Source organism: Apaloderma vittatum, unplaced genomic scaffold, assembly GCF_000703405.1.
Source record: "Apaloderma vittatum isolate BGI_N311 unplaced genomic scaffold, ASM70340v1 scaffold4162, whole genome shotgun sequence".
NCBI lineage: Eukaryota > Metazoa > Chordata > Aves > Trogoniformes > Trogonidae > Apaloderma > Apaloderma vittatum.
This window is the reverse complement of record NW_009702917.1, coordinates 127844-150087: the sequence shown is the minus strand read 5'-3', so window position 1 is coordinate 150087 and position 22244 is coordinate 127844. Positions and strand designations below refer to the sequence as shown.

The following is a 22244-nucleotide window of genomic DNA, read 5'->3' as shown; positions in this document are numbered from 1 at the left end:
TGCTGATAACCAAAACCTATTGTCCCATTCCATAGATTCTGCAACGCAGTTTTCCTCTTTCTAACTGAACGATAGACTATTTTACATACAGGATTATTTTTTTTTTTTTGCCTTGATTAGCAGTCCACCATGGAAACATCATTTATTATTAACATTTAAAGCAAGTCTTTATATTTTGGATAAGCTGGAGTAGTGGAATGTTCCTTAGGTCCCTGGATCCAAATTCCTGCTATAAGTTGAAACATTTTTGCCAAAACTGAAGCTTCTAGAAAGAAAGAAAGAAATATCTATGGCTCATGCAATCCAAATGAGTAGCCTGTCAAGCTAGCAGATTTTTTTTTTTTTTTAAAAAGATAAAAGGTGGAGGGAGGACAACACATTTAGACGTTTTGCTGAAGGGCATCAAGTCCTTGTTAACCCAGGGAGAAGTTAATCGCTGTTAAAGAAGGAGGAGAGGGATTCTGTCATCTGACTGGGGGCTGCTAATTGAGTAGTGCTGGCGTAAAGGATGAAGATAAGTAGTCATCTTCCAAGTGACTAGAGATAGAATTACTTACAATGTAATTCATTTCACTACGAGGTCCAGATTGCCTTCTGGAAGTATTTCAATCTCTTTACTGTCTCTCTGTTGTATGCATAGTACTGTAAAGATGGAATAACAGGGGCCACTTAAAATACGTAATGTGATCTGTGTATTTTTTTAATTATTTTAATTTTTCTGGCAGAGATGGATTCCAAGTTTTTTTGTGAATGTTTACTTCTGTTTGTCATAAGATCCAAACCGAGGGAATAGACTTAGAGATAAAAATCAGGCAGTTAAATTTTAATTCCAGCTAACATTAACAAAAATAATGCATTTTTCTTCAAATTCAGTTTATATATAGTTAAGAGTTTGAACAGAGGAAAGGATTAGCACTTCTAATTTTGCCTCAGTGTCCAAGCTTGTTTTCTTTGGCTGAAGGAGAAGAATTAGTTGTCACAGAGGCAATGAGTCTGGTGTGAACATGAATAGGAGTGGGTGTCGTTGGACTGGGTGTGGATGTCTGCACCGTAGGCTCCACTTCTGGCCCTTGGAGAGTAGTACCGTGCAGGAGTCTGGGAAATACATCTTCTCCTAAAGAGTATGTTGAAATTTGGCCACGTGAATTCTGCCTTAAACTCCCTCACCTACATCGAATAGACATGATTCTTGCTTATGAAGGACTACTAGGGCCACCAGCTCAGGTGTAGGTCCCAAGTTATGTAGGTGAGTTCTGCTGTGAATGCACTTACTTGCAGAATAGGGAAAATGTTACTTGCCTTTTAGGGAAAGTATGAACTAATATAATTAAAAACACTCTGAGGACTTTAGATGGACGATGTTAATGAATTGTGAAATGCATGCCAAAGTCCAACATACTGAGAATTGCATGTGCAAATATCCGAAACGTCTCTTCATGGTGTGCAATTCTGTCTGAGAGTGACTGCATGATTTGCTAATTTGATATGTCCTTTATGTAAGCCAAAATATTTTTGTCTGATTTATTTATTGATCTTTTTCCTGACTAAGGAAATTTGATTTATGTAGAAAAAATTACGTGAGATGTGGAGAAGGATAGATTCAGTGTGTTCTTGTGTGTATGTTTGGGGTCTGGAGACAGACACTGAGCAGAGCAGAATCCATCTGGTACAGGGGTAAAGCTTTTTAAATGTCTGTCTGATCGGATGGAAGCTGCTCAGTTTGGGCAAAAGCAAGTGGTATGTCGTTTCTAGTTGCTCTGATGCTAGAAACTAACCAGATTACGTGTTGTCGTTGCTGTTGAGGCTGTTTTGCGAAGCTCTGACTTGTTCTGATAAAATATCAAAACGAGGGGTGGACAGTCTTCTGCCGGCACAGAGCGGAACGGTGTGTGTGATGGTCTCCTGGCTGCTGGTTACTGTTACCTGAGAGGACTTCTGCCCTTCCTTCCTTCCTTTGCGTTCCCACCCCATTAAACTTTCTATTTTCCTCCTTGCAGAGGACTTTCAGGCCACTCTGTAGCTCTGATGTTGCAAGCTTCTCATAGCAGTTCCCCAGGAGGATGCAAACTCCAGACTATTAGATTTCTACAGGGCATGAGGGAGTGGTTGAGTCCGTGCCCATTAAACTGTTGCTTTCTGTGGTGGAATTTAATTGTGCAGCTGTATGTGAAATAAGTAGGGAGGGGCTGGTTGTTTGCTTTTTGCTTTGCACAGTCAACATCAAGGAACTAGTTCTTAAGTCCTGGTAACTCTTACTGTCACTCACTCTCTACTGACTAGAGAATTGGGGGTTTAAGTGGGAGAGAAGCGGAATGGGGGCAAAAGGACAGCTTTTTAAATATAGAATCATGGAATTCTATATATAGCTACTTTTAATATCATGTGACAATAACTTAACTAACGGTAGTAAATATAACATGAGTTCATCATATTTAGCATGTATTTGCTCTTCTTAGAAGTGTTTTGTAATCTACTTGATCAAATATGTTGCATGTGTATGTGCATTTATATTTTTCTAATTCTCTGTGTTATATAATGCAGACATGCAGTGAGAATCACAGAAATTAAGGCTGTAGAATTTGTCTCAGATTAGAATTTGAGTTCCTGTGTCTTTGTCAGTTCCATGTCCTAAACCATGCAGTTTAGTATCTTTAAAGAGTGAGCAAAAGTTGAAATTTGTTTTGTATTATAATGAGAAAAAGAAGCAATTATTAATAAAAAATTTCACTCAAGCTTCCTAATTTTATAGCTATCTTTGTAAGTAGGTACTCACTAGTTCTGAATGAGGCCACTCTTAATTGCAGTAATTTAATTATGGTCCTAAAGCCCTGATATAATGAAGTGCTCTTAAGTTTAAATGCTTTGCTAAATCAAGGTCTACATTTATTTCAGGTATTCACGACCACTTCTTTACTCCTCCTTCATTAACTGTCTTCTCAGCATTTAGCTATACTGTCCTAGAAGCAGTCAAGTTTTACTAAATTAGAAAAGGATTAAAAATAATTTGGTGGGGGTTTTGTTCATGAAATCCAAACATATATGTGTGTCTGATAGGAATATGAGATGAAAAATAAATCTAGCAATAACTTTCACTAACAGTTTGTATAAGTGCCTTGGATTTTTTAAATCATTCTTTTAAATGTACGAGGTGCAAATGTTTCACTGCTACGGCTTGAGTATATATTTCTTTACTTTCTTTGTGATGAATTTCTAAGGATTCTGCTTCAGAGCTTCAGAAACATCAGTTTAATCAACCTTTTCATCTGTTTTCCCTTTCGTCATTTATATTCTGAGCCAAAATAGATTGACAGGCTGTTCTAATTACCAGGTGTGCAGGTAATAGCATCGACCAGGCCGATGCCTGGGAAGACGAGGGCAGAGCTGGGAGCTGAGCGGCATTGGGAGGCAGCAGAGATCGAGATGCTCAAGCAGAAGGAAGGGAGAAGGCAATGGGGAGGTTGATGGGGGGTGGCTGGGAGAGCAGAGCAGGGGAAAGGAGAATCTGTCCTATAACCACTTTCTTACGTAAGAAAGAGAATGCAGGTTGAAAATAACGTGTTTTTTTTTCCTCTCAATGACTTCTGAAAGAAAGTATTTCTTTCTAGGAAACACCTGGATTGACTTTATGTATAAGGATATGTTTTAAAGACTTACTGAACTAAACTAACATTTATAGTAAAAAATTATTTTCCAAATTCTTTGAAACACATAATACTCCACCAGTCCTTTGGATGTGTGAAAATACCTTTAAACCGTATGTTTGATACAATAAATAGAACCAAAGACATGCAAAGCTACATGAAAATGCTTTCACATCATACTGGCTGGATGTGGTAAATATTTATACTGTTCCTCCCTCTAAAGTAAAATTGATGCCACCATATGTGTTTTCCCCCTTATTAGCAATAGTTAATTAACATGCCACAGTAAACCCGGTTCCTGGAGTTGCGTCAGACTGTAAGATCTGCATTCCCTGCAGAGAAAAAGGTGAAATGATTAAAGAAAAACAAACAAGCCCCAGAAAACCACCAAAGACCTGACTGAGCAGACAACTTGTGTTAAACATAAAAATTGTTGCCTGGGCTTGAAATAATTGATTACATAATTTTAAATTTGTGATAACCTCTTACAGAAGTGCACTGTGTGCCTGCACATGTATGAAAATGCAGAAGCTTGGAATTTTCCAATACAATTCTATTTGTATACTGCTTGTGGTCAGGCTTGACCCAAATCCACCCATTCACTTCACCTGTGATTTATCCCTGCTTGTATTAAAATTATCAGCTGACCATGCATGTTTGAAAAATGAGTTCACTGAACAAGTTTTAAAGGATTCTTCGTTTTATTCAAAGTACCATAAAACTCTCTGCATAAAACTTTCCTTGCAGAAAGCTTTCCAAAAAAGCAGGATTGTTTTCCTTTAATTGTATTTATACACTGATTTATTTACCACAAAAAGAGAGCTCTTATTTTTGTCGTTGCTTTTACATTGCCTGGGAATGCTAAATGTATCTTCTGTGGCTCAGTGTTGAAAGGAGATGGTGAGAGAAACGGAGAATGGTTTCCTATGGGCTTGTCATCAAGTTCTCTGAGAGAAGGCTACAACTCCCCTCGCTTTCAGACAGCTCTCCAGGCTGTCGTGTGGTTATTCAGCCACGGTGTTTCCTCAGCATCTGGATCTACCAGGGGAAATTTCCCTTGGGAAATTTAGCAGTGCTGCTCAGGAATAGCAAAACAAAACAAAAAAACTGTTATAGGATATCAGTTATAAGCACGACTGTAATGCAAAATATTAGAGTAATATTTTTTTTTGCAGAGATCTTAAACCAGTGACTTTGTTAGGGATGAGAAGTTCTGTAAGCTACAGGCTGACTTTAGCACTTTGCATAAGAACTGAATAGTCTGGAAGAGCAGACAGACCTCTTACTGCACATTTAATGTGTTGCATTTTTAAGCATTTTGTTTTGAGAGAATATCAAAAACTTCAGATATGAAAATGTTCTCTAAAAAGTTTCCCTTGAGTTTGTCAGAAATTATGAATGAGTAGAAAGTAACAAACTCAACCTCCTTTTAGCTATATTTTTCCTTTATGATGTTTTCTGTTTGATAATTTTAATCTTGTCAGTCTTCTTTGGCTTGTATATTATTCCTTCGTGATTTTATTAACAAAGAAGAGGTTATTTTTCTTTGGATTGAGTTTATTTTTTTTTAGAAGCTTCTGCTTTTCTTACAAAGGCTAGAGATGAAAAATGCCCACAATACAAGAAGACTCTGATAGACAATGAAGCAGATATTTTTGTAAAAAACCACAAACTTCCTTTAAACAATATGTTGCATATTGAGCTTGTTAACCTGTCTCTCTGTGCTGTTCTTTCCTAGATTAACATATGTAGGGGGTTTTTTTCCAGTTTTGCTTCTTAGTACATTAGTTCTTCATGATAGTGACATCTGAACTTGTTTTCTTTAGTCTCTGACCATTTGTAGTGCCCTAAAATGGACACTGAGGTCCACCTGGACATTTCACTCATGCTGAGCAGAGCAAAAGGATATTTGTAGTCTGTACCCACATTGTTCTTTGCCTTTTCTACAAAAAAAAAAAATATATATTCAGTAGTGATACCATCTTGAGTCATTCTTCCCTACTGTTTTATTTTTTATATCTGGCTTATTGATTGTTTTCTCTGTAGGTAGCATCTCATATTTGTATTTAGTGACTGTTATCCTGTTTTTTGCAGTTCATCAGGATAAATTTAGATAAATGTCATCTTCTATGACACACAGGGTTCTGGGTTTGCTTTTGTTGATTATTCACTTCGAAAATTTTTTTCCCTTGGATCAAGCCAATATGTTTCTACACTTTTAGACATGTAGTTGGATTTTGCCCACTGGATGTATGGTTTTGGTTTTCAGGTTATCAATTATTTGTGATTAGATCAGGCTGCTTATTAGATGTAGAAAATTACTTTGAGACAGGATATTGTTGAGTTGGCTTTTTTAAGTAGGAGCTGAGGCATCTGGAAGAGACAGGAAATTGAAATTTTCTTAGTTGATTTTTGTACAATGTGTTAGGGCTGTTGCATGAATACCTATAGTTGATGTTTGGTTCTAAGAGATGACATGATTACTTTTCATATCTTGTTGAGATAACATAGTTAGGACCATTTCTTCATCTTCTGTTACATAGCCTTTTATCATTGTATTGTGAGTACTTCTTGTTTTCGTGAAACACAGGACTGGTTTTTTGTTTGTTTATTTGATTTCTTTTGTAGTAGGTTATTATTTATATTATCTTCCCCTCAATGGTGGTATGGTGTGTTTTCACAACCGTGACAAAAATGTGTGTAAAAAGTTATCTAGGTTATGTGTGTTTTGCTTAGGAGGTTAATGCCACTGTTTACCTTGTCATCTTTTTGCATATTTTAATTTCAAATGCCATATTTTAGCATTTTGCAAGTTGTTTTTATGATGTTATAATCATTAGTAATGTTAATGTTAGCACATTATGTTAGCGACACAGGAGGGGTCTGAAGATCTAGACAGAGTTGGCTGCTGAAAAATGCAGGTTATTTGCAGACTTGGGAAATTTTTTAAATATAAAGAGATAAGTGACATACAAGAAGGTGGAGGGCTGTTATTCCCCAGTAAGGACACTGGATTATGTATTAACATAATTCAGTGATATCCTGATTGAAACAAATCTCCTTCTTCTATTTTGTTTGATGGCTTCATGCAGTTTTGGAAATATGAGTATCATTGCAATGCTTAGTCATTCAGGTCTATAAGTTTATTGCCAGCACATTTCTCTGCAACACAATTTTGAGGATGAAAAATTGTAACTTTTTTAATGAACTGAAGAATCCAATTTTGAAAGTTTCTAGATGACCCTGAGGATGTTGCCTTAAGAGTATGGACTTACATGAGACAGCAATAGAGTCTTAAATAGCTAGTCTGAGTTTCAGTTGGAGACAAGGGTGCTCGATAGCCAGTGTGAGATGAGGTTACGTAAACTTAACGGCAGCTCCACCTTTAACTGGCATCTTATAACTATTCAGTCAACTTATAGACCTATTCCAGCTCCTGCTAAAATGAAGAGAAGCTTGCTATTAATATCAAATTGATATTTATTGGGACTTTGACTGACATTTTCCAAGTGATTTCATTATAATAATGATATTGAGTGTGCCTAGTAGGGTTGAAAAATTTTAAACCTTCGTCACGTAAAGTATTGAAAAATTCCAAACCTCCAAATATCAGAGGAAAAAAAAAGGCACTGAGGAAAAGACATGTTAGAAGCTGAAAGATGAGTCAAAACCTCATCTTGTGTAAACATGTAGCAGAAAAAAGAGGGAATGTTTTCTATGAGAACTATGGACCTGGATGCACAGGGTGTCAAAAGGGGGCAAGGTGTTTTGTAAGTGGTGCTGAGGCCAGAACTACACTTTTATGCCACTGTTATGGCACAGTCACTTTTCTTCAACATTAAAATGTGTTGCTCTTTAGCTGAGAAGTGAGACACTTTATCCAATTATTCTGTATGCACAAAACGTGCTTTACATAACCAGAATTTCAGAGAGCAAAGGTAAGTGGTAAGTAAGGTGTCTTTCTGTGTGGTTCCCTTCATAAACAGAGAAAACATGTAGTGGGCTGGTTTTGCAAATACAACAGTAAAAGAAACCTGTACCTTCTTCATGTTGGTTGCCCTGAGAAGTGAGACACTTTATCCAATTATTCTGTATGCACAAAACGTGCTTTACATAACCAGAATTTCAGAGAGCAAAGGTAAGTGGTAAGTAAGGTGTCTTTCTGTGTGGTTCCCTTCATAAACAGGGAAAACATGTAGTGGGCTGGTTTTGCAAATACAACAGTAAAAGAAACCTGTACCTTCTTCATGTTGGTTGCCTAGAAATGTGCTGTTAGTGGCAGGGCTGCGAACTGTGGCAATCTGAGAGCTCCTGCTTCCCTGAAAGGGTCAATTCTTGCAGAAAATGTGTCTCCTTAAGGCGAGCAGTTTGTATGAGCATATCTGGCTCCTTGGGAGGAAGAGCTTCTCTGTATCTGTTGGGACAGAATTCCTGGGAAAAAAAATGCATGTATTTTGAAGTCTTACTTCAGTCACACTTGTTTAGCTTGAATATTTCTAGTCAGATAACTGAACAAAATAATTAAAAATGCTTGAAGATTTTGAATTTTCTAGAAAGATATTATGGCTTAATTCTAAATGCTCTGTAGTATGTTTTTACTTCTGCTACTGACATTGAAATTAGAGTAAAATTGCATTCACATAAATGGAGCAGCTTTGAGACCAGTTCCCACATAAAAATGCGTTTTTCTCAGGAAAAAAATAAATAAAAATCCCTTGAGGCCTGGTCTTTTTGCAAGCAATTCTGACCCAATTCATATATACTACTTGTAAAATTTATATCCTTTTCTCTCTCAGAGGCACTGCATGAAAAATTATGGGAAAAAATACATTGTAGATTGCATCAGCTTTTTCTTCTTTATTCCCACAGGCACAACAACTAACAGATCTGGAGCAAAAACTAGCAGTTGCAAAAGATGAATTGGAAAAGGCAGCCCTTGACAAAGTAAGAAGTGTATCGTAATGTAAGCATGTTTATCAGCTGTGATTATTTCAGTGTAATTTGACAAAAACAAATGAAGTCTTCCAGTGATTTAGATGCATACTTAATTGCATGTACCTGGGAGTAATGCTACTCAAATCAGTGGAACTGATTATGACGCATGAAGTTAAGTGCAGCTGCAGTTTTTTAAGAGGAGGACAATCAAGTGGGAAACATCTCAAAACCTCGCAAAAGGCCAAATGTGACAATTCTTGATGTGCAACAGTGCTCTAAGAATGTTCCTGCAACCCGTATCTGAGGTTTAGTCATAATTTCAAGGAGGATGGGGTGTAGAAATGAGTCCATCTCTTTTTAGGGTGGGACTGATCTATCAGCTCTGCAACAGGGGACCTTTCTTCTAAGTTTAAAGTAGCTGGGATGAAAATATCATGAAATAGGGAAGCAGTTTATCAGAAAGGAAAGAAAACTTCAGTGCGCTACCAAGGACTACCTTTTTCGTTTGGTTTTCTAGTATTTTCAGTTTCCCTTGGGCAGTTTAAGAAAAAAAAAAAGTGCCCCTTGCAAACGTCAAAGCATTTTTCTTTACTCTCCAATATTGCAATCAGTGAAATCGCCCTCTTGAGTGAGGATTTGCATCCGGCATTGCAAAATTCCATTATGTAAGCAATGCCCACAGTAGCGTTATTCAAACCTGTGTGTGCATCAGGTGATATCATGTGTTCCTTGTGAGCATGCTGAAATAAACTGCTCCACATACTGATTTAAAATTTAGGCATGTTCCTTCCTTTCTTTGCTCATGTAACACTCAAAGATGTGCTAATATACTGTGTGTGGCAATGACAAGAGAGCGATGCTTGCCATGACTATCTTCTAAACACAACTACTCGTTCTAATGAAGTTATGAAGGAGAAAGCAAAGAACATTTGACATCGGGAACTTTTAATGAGAATGCTATTAAGGCTTTCTGTCTGCAAATTGAAAGGGGATTTGCAGCACACCCAACTGACTCTTCTGACCCTCTGTTTCTTTCCTATTAAATATTATAGAATTTTAATTTAGGGCTCAGTTATGATTCCATAGGTTTAAGAGAAGGCCAGTGTCGTCGTCTTGCAAATCATCATTGAGAGAGTCTTTGGATCGCATCATTGCTTACATGCGAAAGCGCAGTGGAAATGGCAAGCAGGAGTAAAGAAAGCAGTACAGATGAAGGAAAAAAGCAAAGTACATATGAGTGAGAACTGTGAGATAGTTTTATGAGGCTAGAAGTACCTGTGCGTGACTAGTTCTAACTGCAAAGTAATAAGACCATTTAAGCTGTAAGTTTGGGCTCCCTGGTTAGGAGCCTTTCCATATGAACTAGGAACTGGAAAGAGTCAGCCAATGGTCCATCCATGTCAATGATGACTTGGCCTTAACTGTTTAAATAATTTTAGTATCCGTAGTTTCTGCTAAAGGAATGGAAGCAATATGTAAAGCAATGCAAATTCATAGAACATGAGCTGTGTTTGAAATGGCTGAGTGATCAAACCTTAAAATGTGCCTATAAATAGGTATTTGTGGGATTTTGGGGGGAGGATGACAGACTTTTTTATTAAATAGTAGCTTGTGCAGACAGTGGATTTAGTGCCTTTCTTAAGTCTATTTACACTACAGCACTTTCCTCGTTCCCATGATGGACCCATGGAAGAATGATGAGTTTTTCATTACCACAGTCCAGATTATTCTATATTGAACTCAGCCATGTGACGGGAGTATAAATAGATCTGGGAAATCTGAAGACACGTGTCATATGTTGGCAGTATTTTGATCAGCACGCAGCTGTTTTGACCGCAATCGCATCTATGCAACAAGGTTATCGAGAACTTAGTGAAAGGATATCCCTGGTTTCTGTAGCGTTCCCTGAAGCTGTACTCTTCTGCTGCCCATTTTTACATCTCCTATCAGCAAAGTCAGAGTTGAATTTCCCTACCCACAGGATGAAAACAAAATGACCTACTCTTCTTTTACCTTTGGAGGGGCAAAATGGCTGGCTAAAACCAAGGCACAACAAGCACTGGATGGCAGGGATGAGAGGATGAGAAATTATCCAGAAGGATTTCTGGATGGGAGAAATGTGGTTTCAGATCAGTGTGATTTGCAGGAGCAGTCGGGTCATATAGTGCTAGATCGCTGACTCTGTATCTTCAAGAGAAATTAGACAGTCTGTTACCTCTGCCAAGTTGGTATCTGAGCTTATTTTGACTATGTCACATGGTGATTTATGTTCTCTATGCAGTCACTTCTTGAAGAGGTAGGGGAAAAGACACATTGCATGAAAAGAAGTATGCTAAGATCTTCTTTGTCAGTTAGAAAGTAAGAGGATCCTGGAGTCAGATGGATAAAGTGATCCTTTCCCTTTTGCACTGCTGTTAGGTCAGAGATGTAACAGACTAACTCGAGGTTCATACATCTTAATAAGTCACTCCTACAAAGTGCTGTCCACTTTGATGATAATCTGCCATTCCTCCTCACTGCCAACATCTGAAGGGAAAAGGTTCAGTTTTGTCTGTTTGCAAGTACCAACTGGTTCTCTTTGTTTATTTTTAAAGAAACACTCGGATTTTCCCAGTTAGGAGGTACATTCACTGATTCCAGTTCAGGGGAAATTTATCGAATGTATCATATGGAATATTTATCAGGTTTTAAAAAATACTTGTTTGGCAAATAAACAAAACCAAGGTGCTGTATGTTGAGTGCCTATGCTTAAAATTTGTACAACTGTGAAATATTTTTATGTTATATATGTAATATTTCAGATGCATAGTATGTAGTGTATAATGCTACATATACATATATTTTCTATGAACTTTTGTCATGGTATACCTTGATTTATATATTTTGAAATAAGTCTTTCAAGGTTGAAGTGTGCTGATGTGGCCTGTATTTATAGGTGCAGTCTTAATATAAAGAAATATAAAGATGGACCTTAATACATCTGGCCAATCTTATTCTTAACAAGTGAAAAGACCTATGGTTTATTTACTATACACTACAACAGCATAATATACCCCTGAGGGAAGCCATCTTTGTGTTAAAGTTTATCTGTACAACCTGTGGAAGGATACCAATTATTCTGAATGTAAAGAACAAAATTCCATACAAAATCTGCATCTTTGTGATACTTGTGAACGTTACTTCTCTGTAGCTATTGTATATAAAATCCAGACACTGTATGATATTTGGTACATTTTTGTTTTATTTCAGATAAAATAATATTTAATATTTATTTCCAATAATCAGTGGGATAAACCTGCATGGAGGAAAGGGAAGAGTGCAATGACTTTCTAGGCAGTTTGGTGTGTAATGCACAGTAACCTAATCACCCAACAAAACCCTCCTTTAAACAACCTTAATTTCTTCCATTAGTAAGAAAAAGCAGCAGCTGCTCATAAATGCTTGGCTTAATGCAGAGGGCAAAAGCAAGCAATCCTGTTCATAACCGCATCTCAGAGAAGTGATGGTTTCTCATTTTCCCTAGGAGTCACAGCTGAAGGCTCTGAAGGAGACCGTGCAGCTTTGCCTCTCCTCCGTTCTGCACAATCAGCCTCCCGCCACGAACCTAATCCCTTCAAAACCAGCTGAGAAGCTGACATCCCCAGTTACAAAGGGCTCAAAAGTTGCATTTCAAGTGACAAGCACCAAGGTATGGTTTCTCTCTCTCTCTTTTTTTTTTGTTTTTAAACCTCTTTGAAAGTTTATGCTGTAAGAGCATCAAACTGGAACTAAGGAGGATTTTAAATTCATTGAAAGATTAGGATGAATTTTGAGGATAATTCTAAGCCCGTTTCTGATGTCAATAAACTTTTTTTTGAAGTTGAGAAGCAGCTACTTTTTTTGCTGAGGAACAAAATTCTGTCTATCATTTGCTAAATGGACCGTGTCTGCAAAACAAATCTATAAGGAAGATGGATTTGCATTTAAAGTAAGTGAGAATGTTGTTTCATAGGATTATTTACCTGTCAGGCACTGATAGTGAGTTTGTGGTAATACAGCACTAAAGAGTAAGACAGGTTTTGTTTATCGTGTTTTTTTTTAATGAAAAAGACAGATATAAAACCATGAAGTAGTTTGTGCCACCAGATCGAATTTGCTAAAAGTGATCCGTGGAATTGATAATAGGTCATAGGCAATATGCCAATTGTGCAATATGGGAAGAACGGTTTAGGAGACAGTATGAGGAAAAAAATGATGAAAAGTGTTTTGATTCAGTAGATTGAAGTATTTTAATGCAGTCAAGTTTTACAGTGATTAACAACTGTCCTTATAATTCCAGGCTTCTCATGTATTCGACTAATTCAGTAGGTCTAAAATAAATCTGTGATTTCAGTTAAAAAGGAAGCTTTACAGAAGAATGACTGAAGGACACTTTAATATCCTACTTAAATACCAAAATTCTTTCCTGAAATATAAATAGGAATTGCTAACTCATAGCCAATTTGTGGGTTTTACGTGGCAGCTGTTGTTATTGTCTATTAGTACAGATACTGAAGTAAAAAATTAGTCATCTTTCCGTATGTAATTAAAATTGAAACATAATTTCAGAACATAATTTTAGAACTGGATCTCACGTTGCTACTCTTACAATTATAATGGTCTGTTCCTTAATAGTAGGAGGAAACCTTCATTCCCAATTATTCGTACCTCTGGAAATACAGCACCCTGTTAATTAATAGCAGCACACGGGGCTATTAGCACTCATTTAGATTAAGATCAGTGGTTCTGTGTTCTGCAAGAGACTGGACACTTCTGTAGGTCCTGCAGACTTGAGCTTCTCTCTGAGTTCTCAGGAGCATGTTTTTCCAAAGTTAACATGGCTGTCGAACTGTTTGTCTTGTTCTTGCTGTTCTTTTCTTCGGATTGGAAGTGTTTGTGCCTCTTTCGTGAAGGTGTAGGTGTGCGGAGGGATAAGACGCAGTCCCTGCTAAGCCTGCGTTTAAGATTGGTGTGAGGTCAGAGCCTCAGAAGCATTTGAGATCTCCTTGGTTTGACAGGTATTAGAGTAGAGCAGCGAAGGAAATGGGAATTCAGTATAGAGATTAGAATTAGATCTTTTTGATGTACGACTGAAACACAGAGTACTCTTCCTTCTTTTTTTCCGGCATCATATAGAGTTTGTGTTTAATGTGCCTATTTGTGAAATGTATTGGTATTTCTGTGCTCCAGCCTTTTGAGAGCCAGCATTTAGTCCTCTGTGTCCAAAAGTGCTTGAATAAGTTATATGCCTTTTTATAATTAGACATTGCGCACATTTCTCTGCACTTGGCATATGCCATGAAAATGTCTGAGAAAATAATGGTCTGCAAACCTCGTCTTCCACACATTGACATCTCATTATTATAAATCTGTGCATTATCAGTGATTGTAAAACCACTGAAATCTGCTGCTGTGAAATAGGTTGTCAAAGAGTCATAGTCAGTCCATAATTATACTCTCTGCTCTTGAGCTGTGTTATAGAAGACTTTTTTATAACATCCATTCTTATGTATCTCTTCCTTGTTTTTTTTTACTTCCTCTTATAAGCCAGCTAACTCTAACCACAGATGTATACCTTTCTTATTTTTAAATTAGATTTGCATAAACATTTTGATGTAGCAGGCTAGTATTTTTAGGTGGATATAAGTGTGTGTGATTACTTAAATATGCTTTCATATGTAAAGATGGGAACTTCAGATGAGCAGTACTTATGCATCTTGTCATGTCTGATAAGCAGCAGTTTCACCTTCAGGAAAGAAATTATGATTTGTCTGGTAAAATCTTATTTCAAAGATGTTTTCATCCAGCCTAAAAATTGCTTTCGAAAAATGTCAAACTTATTTTAAATCCACTGAAGGTTACATCATATGGTGTGTGATACCTGTGTCACTTGGGGACAATCATCCCTCAGATTGAGGTGCTTGCTGCTTAAAAAAAGAAAAAAAAGGTGCAAGTGTCTAAGTTGTATATTTGTATTCATAATTGGTAACCATAATACCTGAGTGCTTGTTAGAGATGCTGTTTAACACAAGAACACTGTGTGGAAAGAGTAATTAGAAAAGCAAATTACCAAATTTCTTGGGAAGGTTAGTTTTAAAAAATTTATTTCCTAGTGAGGTGCTTTGATCTTTTTAGATAATGTGATATAAAGAAGCGTAAATCAGGTTTAAAAAAATCAGTGCAAGTCAGTACATAGAAGTGCCTTAATCAGTGAAATAAAAGTTGCTCTGGATAGCTTAGTAATTTGGAAGAGTGGGTAGTAATGGGAAATTTTTACATTTAAAGCTTAGGAAAAGTTCCCTGAAAGTGGACAAAAGCACTATCAGTCTGAGGTGAGTTTTGTGACATGTTTTAAATGGCTTAATATTTGCAATGTGCAAGAAAGTAAAATACAGAATTTACCAATGCAGTCAGCACTAATATTTCAGACCACAACCATTTTACCTGTCATATACCTGTCATAACACCGATTCTGGTGCTGGAGGCGTTGGCTGTTACAAATGGATTTAGGGCTCTGTGCACACAAGTCCAATGGCGCTAACAACTAAAACCAAGCATAACCAGGAGGCTGGTCATTAATCCTGAACTATGAGGTCTGTTACGTTCTGGATTGTTGACAATTATTTTTATTATATGGTTTCTCTTGCGCTCTAACATCGCAGCAATAACCATTCTGTGTTCTCCAGTGGAAAATGCTTCCAAACTAGTTGAGAGCTGTCAGACCTGGCTTTTGTTGCAGCAATTTCCTTACCTTGTTCCCATTACAGAGGTGATGAGGAAAGAGAAAAATGAAGAGGAAGGAGGAGGACTGAAACTCTACTTCCCTTTTTAATCTCCAGAGAAGTGCCTAAGGTCCTGGCTACTTAAGGAGTATTGTTAAAAGGATGGAAGCTGTAATGTTTACTCGGCTGGGAAACGTGGGTTGGTGTAATCCATGAATCAGAGCACTGGTTTGGATTTCCTATTGAGGCATTTTCTGCACTTTCTGTATCTCGACGTGACAAACAACTCTGTGAATTTTTAAGGAGTTAGTAGATGGAATGCATTCTTAATCCATTTATTTAGATTCAACTTTAAGGAAAAGGTTAACACTATACCATATATAAAAAAAGAATCAATGAAAATGGTAGTAATAGCTCTCATTCAAATATTTTTGGCTCTGCACTGTGAAGATACCTGGCTCCAAATACAACAAAATGAACTTTAGTGACACTGTGGAAAATTAATGCCAAACCAAAATCAGAAGTGAAACAGAAAAGCCTGTTTCCAGGGCTGGAAATGCTGGGGAATACAGTGACACAGATACCAGAATTATAGTGATGAGTTTGCTCTACGGTGTTTTTGCCTAATGCAAAAATAGTTTCATGTATTCCCAAAATGAATTTCTTCATTATAAATGCCCTAGATTTTTTGTGTATTTTTGGGAACTGCTCTATTTTAAGAGTGGAAAATACATATTGATTTCAAACTGTGAAGAATAACAGCCTCTTCTGTCGTGTACGTTACGTAGGTGGAAAGATTGTCTATGAATGGCGCTTCAGTGTCCTGGTCTTGATGGAGGAGATGCAGACTGCGTAAGAATGAGAACTGTCCTGTAGAAATGTATATTACAGACTGAAAGGGGAACTACTACTCCACTTTAAAAAGATTTAAAGATCTCACAAGAAAATGCATCGCTTTAGTGGTTAAAAGTGCTGCCTCCGCCTCACACCTGTTGTGATTGACATGGACTCCAGCATACACTGTCAGCATAAAAATTCAGAGAAGTCAAGTACTGTGGGCCATCCTCCTTTTATCTGGAAATAAGTATGTAATTCATTCCCCATCAAAGTAAGCTTGGGAACTTTATAGCTTTATTAAGCCTAAGAAAGTGTTCTTGTTGGAGCAGAAATGAGGAGAGCTTGTGAAGCGGTTCGGAAAAGGTACAGGTCTGGAAAGCTGGTCAAGAACAAGGTAGACTCTGAAAAGCATTTTGAAATGCCTGTATAGGAAATCCAAGTTTTCTGTGTGGATACAGAAATAATGTGTTAGGTTAAATTTAAGCTTACAGGTATTCTGAGTGCATAGATATCAAGTATCTACTACAGACAGAGCAAGGCTGCTGAAAAAAATAAGATTATTGTAGTGTCGAGAGTTGGAGTTTCTTCACTTATTTAATCAGGGGATTTGAAGTTTGGGGTTCTTTTTAAATATTTATAAAGGGTCTATGATTTAGGAAGCCAGAATATTTCTTAGATTCTAGACCTTATCCATTTAATTCTACAAAAGTAGAAAAGAATTATATAAATACTTGTAAAAAACAAGACAACGATGAATTTTTTGCACTTAGTTATATATTACTGATAATACTGTAGGATATTATATTTCTATAGTTGACTAGAAAATTTAAACAATCAATACATGTGTACATTTCTTCAAAATGTACAAATACATTTTGAAGGAGTGAAGAAATGTCTGGAATGTGTGCATTTGACCAAATCCATATTTACGAGATTGAACAAAGGGTGTGGGGTTTTTTAATTGTCTTTTAAGACTGTTTTGGTAGATCCTAAAAAACTAATAGAATAGCTTTGTATTAATGAAAATTAGCAGCTCAATATATCAATGCATCATCTCATCTCTTTCCTTTTGAAGGTCAAGAAAGACACAAATCAGAACAAATTACTTAAGGAAATAGTTTCTTTCATTCTAAAATCAGAGCTATTACCATTCCTATAATTTATCATAATATTCCAGTGAAATGAAGGTACTGACCCTTTGAAGAAAGCAATTGCAAATTCTTTGTTCAAGAATCTGTGAAACAACACAAATATAATTATGGACTTGTTTATGTCCTTTTAAGAAAGATAAAGACACTGAAAAATTTTCTAATGTGTGATTATTTTTACTCGGGGTGACCTCTGTATAACACGTTGAAAACAGAATTCAGAATTTATTTGTCTTTGGCAATTACATTTCAAATTGATATTACAGCATTATGCCAGGAGTCACCCCAAATATTGTGTGTAATAAACCCACCCCAGAGGCAGAAAGAATGGGCAAATGGACTTCTGAGGCGCAAAAGATGCTAGTCGGAGTTTAAAAAGGTATTACTGAGATGACCTGCCTGGTGAATGAGGGAAAAGCTGTGGACACTGCCTACTTGGACTTGAGTAAAGCCTTTGACACCATCTCCCGCGGCATTCTACTGGAAAAACTGGCAGCTCATGGCTGAGACAGGTCTACTCTTGGCTGGGTAAAAGACTGACTGGATGGCCCAGCCCAGAGCGTAGTGGTGAATGGGGTTAAATCCACTTGGTGGCCGGTCACAAGCAGCTTTCCCTAGAGGCCAGTTTTGAGGTCAGTCCTGTTTAACATATTTATCCATGAGCTGGAAGAGGGGTTTAAGTGCTCCCTCAGTAAGTTTGCAGATGACACCAAGCTGAATGAGAGTGTTGACCTACTCAGGGCAGGAAGGCTTTACGGAGGGATCTGGAGAGGTTGGATTGCAAAATATAAGGTTAGACATAAAACAGTCATGGGTTTTAAACAAAACTTAGGCCTGGTTTGTTGGCTGCTGTGGTAAATGAAAATTCTAAGTAATTGTGAAAAACACATAGAGCAAAACTTAGTTGAGCTTCAAGATATAATACAAACCAAAACAGATGCAGCATGGTGTGTTCGGATTTATTTGGAAATTAATCGTATGCTCAGAATGATGAAAAGAACATAGTCTCTATCCTCTTAGCTTTATCAGAGGAAACAGAGGTTGAACCTAAGGGCATCAAATATAATATCTATGGTCAGCTGTAAGTAAAGAGCTAAACCATTGAGAGTAGTGGTGGGATTTGTGCTCCATTAAAACCTTGGGAAGTCAGGCTCAGTGGTACCTCAGTACTTTTCTGCTTTTGTGGCCTCAAACTTTGCTTCTGCCAGAGTTGATGAGAGATCCCTGGTACCTGCAGTTTCAGTGACCTCAAGGTCATTGCTTTCAGCACCAGTACTGGAAAACTGTAATTAAAAAAAAAAAAAAGGCAATTATTAAATGCAGAGTCAGCCACACTTTGCAATATGCACTAATGACATACAAGCATAAAATCCCTTCCTAACTCACAAAAATTATGAAAATAAAACAACATTGGAAAGTGACACCATCCATCAGTTCAGAATTTAATTTCAAAGAGAGTAAGAAATACATGTCTTCTTCTAAAATACTTACCATAGAAATCTCAGGTACCATGATTACCTGTAAGGTTAATGTAGTAAGAAATTTGTTTTTAAAAAGATAAAAGGTAATTTAATTGCAGAAACATGACTAGCATGACCTATTTCTTCATGTAAGCCTCTCCTGTTTTTTATAGCTCTCTTTGGAGTTACAGACTTTTATTCTCATTATGATCAATGAGAAGCCAACGGTAGTCTTGTATTAGTGTTAATGATGATTCACAAATAGTATGGCAACTCTTCATATCTTTTATTTCCTGAATTTGCTTCAGATTTAATATGTTTTTGCTGTTGCCTCAGAAAGCTTCCACAGAACTTTTTCTTCAGTGACTAATTTTTAATCAAATTTTATTACACGCTAGAAAATGTTTAACACCAGAGATCATTAAATTGAAAGCTGAAGCTCTTTGCTTTTATTACTTACTTTAAAGAAGTCTTCATTATTTGAACATTATCTTGATAGTAAATTAGTTTTAAAGGGTTTTTTCCATCTGAGTGCAATCAAGGGAAATTGAAAAAAACCGACCTTCTTATTTAGTCCATAACCCAAACCCAATATCATTCTCCTTCAAGTTTTAGTGACGCGATCTTTGTAATTATCTTCATGTCATTAACTATGTGACCTCACTCCTCTTTGATACACAGTGTAAGTAGCTGGACTGGCCCATTACCCTGGGGTTCAACTCTGAAATTAGTAATGGGCTAATGGGCTGAAGAGGTAACTGGTAACCATTCATTACTGCACTTTTTGTGGCTGTTAAGTGCTCATCAGTTTGCCTGTGCATGAAAAATGCTCCAAAGTCTCACTCCAAATATCCTTTTTTTAAATTAATGTCTTTGCTCATCAGATGAATCTATAAAGTCTCCCACAATCTAGTACATAATATGTTTTTGAAATGCTGTGGGTTACTGCTGGACAGTGGTTGAAAGGAGGACAGGACTACATCAAGTTGAAATTTCACACATCACACCCACTAGTTGGTTGGTGTGAGTAATGGTCTCACAGGGACGTGGGGAGTAACATGGACGTGTTCTGGTAAAAAACGTGTGCGTGAGCAATGAAGACGAAGCTCAATTTGTTTGTTAGTGTTAGCATTTTTTTCTACTGATATTATGTGTGAAAGAAGACGTGAAATGTGCACTGGTTCCAATTAATCATTTTAAGTGGCTTATGAAGTTGAATGTAATTGTGAAAGTATTCCCAAGGGAATTGTGCTACCCAAGGATATCGTAAAGATTTATCTGAAAATGATTAATCCAAGTATCCTGTATACAATATGTATTATTTATCTACTGATACAAAGCTTCACTCGATCTATGTTTATGGACCCAAGTGCGAAACATTAGAGAAAATTAAGCAATTTTTTTTCTTTGATTTAAGATGTGATTTGGAAAATATTCACAGAGAAAATACTGATTGGCTCTGGGTATTTTGGCCATTAATAGAAATTTTATAGCAATCCGATTAAAAAGATTGCACTGAGTCATACATACATCATAAGAAATGCAAAATGGCCTGGTGATAAACGCAAGACATTCAAGCTCAGTTTAATCAAGCAATTTAAGAAACCACCTACAGGCCGATATCTGAAGTCTCACCATCTTCTAGAATGTTTAAGCTCCCCCTTATTCTACATTTTTTTTATGTTTAAAAAATGAATAAAATTTCAAAAATCTCTATTATATTGTCAATGAGAAAGTAAAATAATCTGAAGGAATTTGCTCTCATATAGTGAAAAAATGTTCAGGTAAACCAAAAAATCTTTTAGCATCAAGTCTATAATTGTTCAAACCAAATTAAATGATTGGTGCTTAAATGGAATGCTTGAAGCAGTGAAAAATGGTGTCATATAGCAAATAAATATTGGATCTTCTTTGTTACTAAATATTTTGAGGTAGCTTACAGATTATTAATGGAATCTTATTTCTTCATATCTTTTGAAAAATAGTCCTCAGCTCTGTTGATCGAACTGGGGTCATGATAGTAATCGTATTGTCAGGTGGTTTTTTTCGTGGGAAAGGACTTAAACAGACACTTGGAAGCAGTTTATTTTGGGAAAACTTCCTCTGCCTAGGTTCCTACCTTTTCTTAAATCAATAAGAAAGCAATTTTTTTTAGGCATTATTGGGGAAAAAAATATCAGTCTCAAAAGGAAGAGTATTTCTCCAAGTGACCTACCTCATTTATGAAGTGCGGCTTCATAAAGGGTTCCAGCTTCACCAAGTTGGTCGTCTTGGGACCTGTAAAACTCTTCTGAGGTTGGGCATCTTTGGCTTTATGTTCGTGTCTGAAACTTCAGTAGCTGCTTTGTTCATCTGGGAAGTCTGTAATTGCCTATAAAGCATATTCTGACGGTGTGTATTATTGCTGCTCTGACGTGTAAGTAGTGTTATACAGTGTTCATTATCCCACAGCTAATTGCTTTTTCCTTTGTGTAGAAAATCAAGGCTGTTATTGAAGGAATGTGTTAATTTGTGGGGTTTTTTCAGTTTCTTAAGTATTATAACACCAAAACCCCCCCACCTTAAGATGCTTAGGTCTTAATAATTTTATAAAAGACAGTCTTGATATTTTGTCCTCTGCAGTAAAGAATAGCCTGTTTTAAAACTTCAGAAATGGTGAAAAAAAAGAAAAGTATAAAGTGTATTTATACATGTAGTTGTGCTCTTCAGTGTTTACCCAACTCTCTATAGCCATCTAGCTACAGAATATTAAGTGTTCAGACTTCACTGGTCTATAAGAAAAAATTATGATAAAATTTAGCTGTTATTACGGGAGTGTGAAGTTACAGATTTACATATAATGTAATGTAGGTAACTGACTTGTATAAACATATTACTTTTTTTTTTTCTCAAAATGGTGGTCCAACAAAAACTTCTGTTTTTCAAACCTAATTAATTCTATTTCCTATTCTTGTTGTTTGAGCTACAGTTACATACATTTACAATAGATGTCTAGAGTTGCTGCTAAACAAATGGATATTAGAGGAAATTTGAAGGGAAATGATCCATATCAGGTGAGCTAATTGCATTCTGGCATTAGACATAAGTGTTCAAAGGTAACTAAGGCCACACAAAAAGTAGAATTCTTCTGTCTACCCCCATCTCTGTTACTGTGCTGGAGTAATATTTTGGTGGCAGTAAAAATTGCTTTACACTGTGAATTTGTTACAACATCACACACACTAAGGACAGATTCCTTGTTGGGAATCTGGTCTCACCTGGCATAATACCTGCTGCACAGGTTTTCTATAAAAGATTTTGAGGCATACCTTGAAAATTTTATTCTTGTATAAAAGCTCCTTAATGATGCTTTCATCCATGTCCTCACTAGCAGAAACTCGGCAAAAAGAAGGTATAAATACATAACTCAGACCTTTCCTATCTTACGTGCTGTAATCCAGTGTAACTGAAGTCCAGATTCTGCGTTGTCATCCATGGACATTC

At 36.7% G+C, this 22244-nt stretch overlaps 1 protein-coding gene across 1 annotated transcript in view; it reads left to right on the top strand.

Annotated features, from left to right (window-relative positions):
• LUZP2 (leucine zipper protein 2) overlaps positions 1 to 22244 on the top strand; it is a 131538-nt gene that overhangs the window by 85313 nt on the left and 23981 nt on the right. The window contains exons 8-9 of the mRNA XM_009864398.1: positions 8511 to 8585; positions 12100 to 12264. Coding sequence (XP_009862700.1) covers positions 8511 to 8585; positions 12100 to 12264 — 240 coding nt within the window. The remainder of the gene's footprint in view (positions 1 to 8510; positions 8586 to 12099; positions 12265 to 22244) is intronic.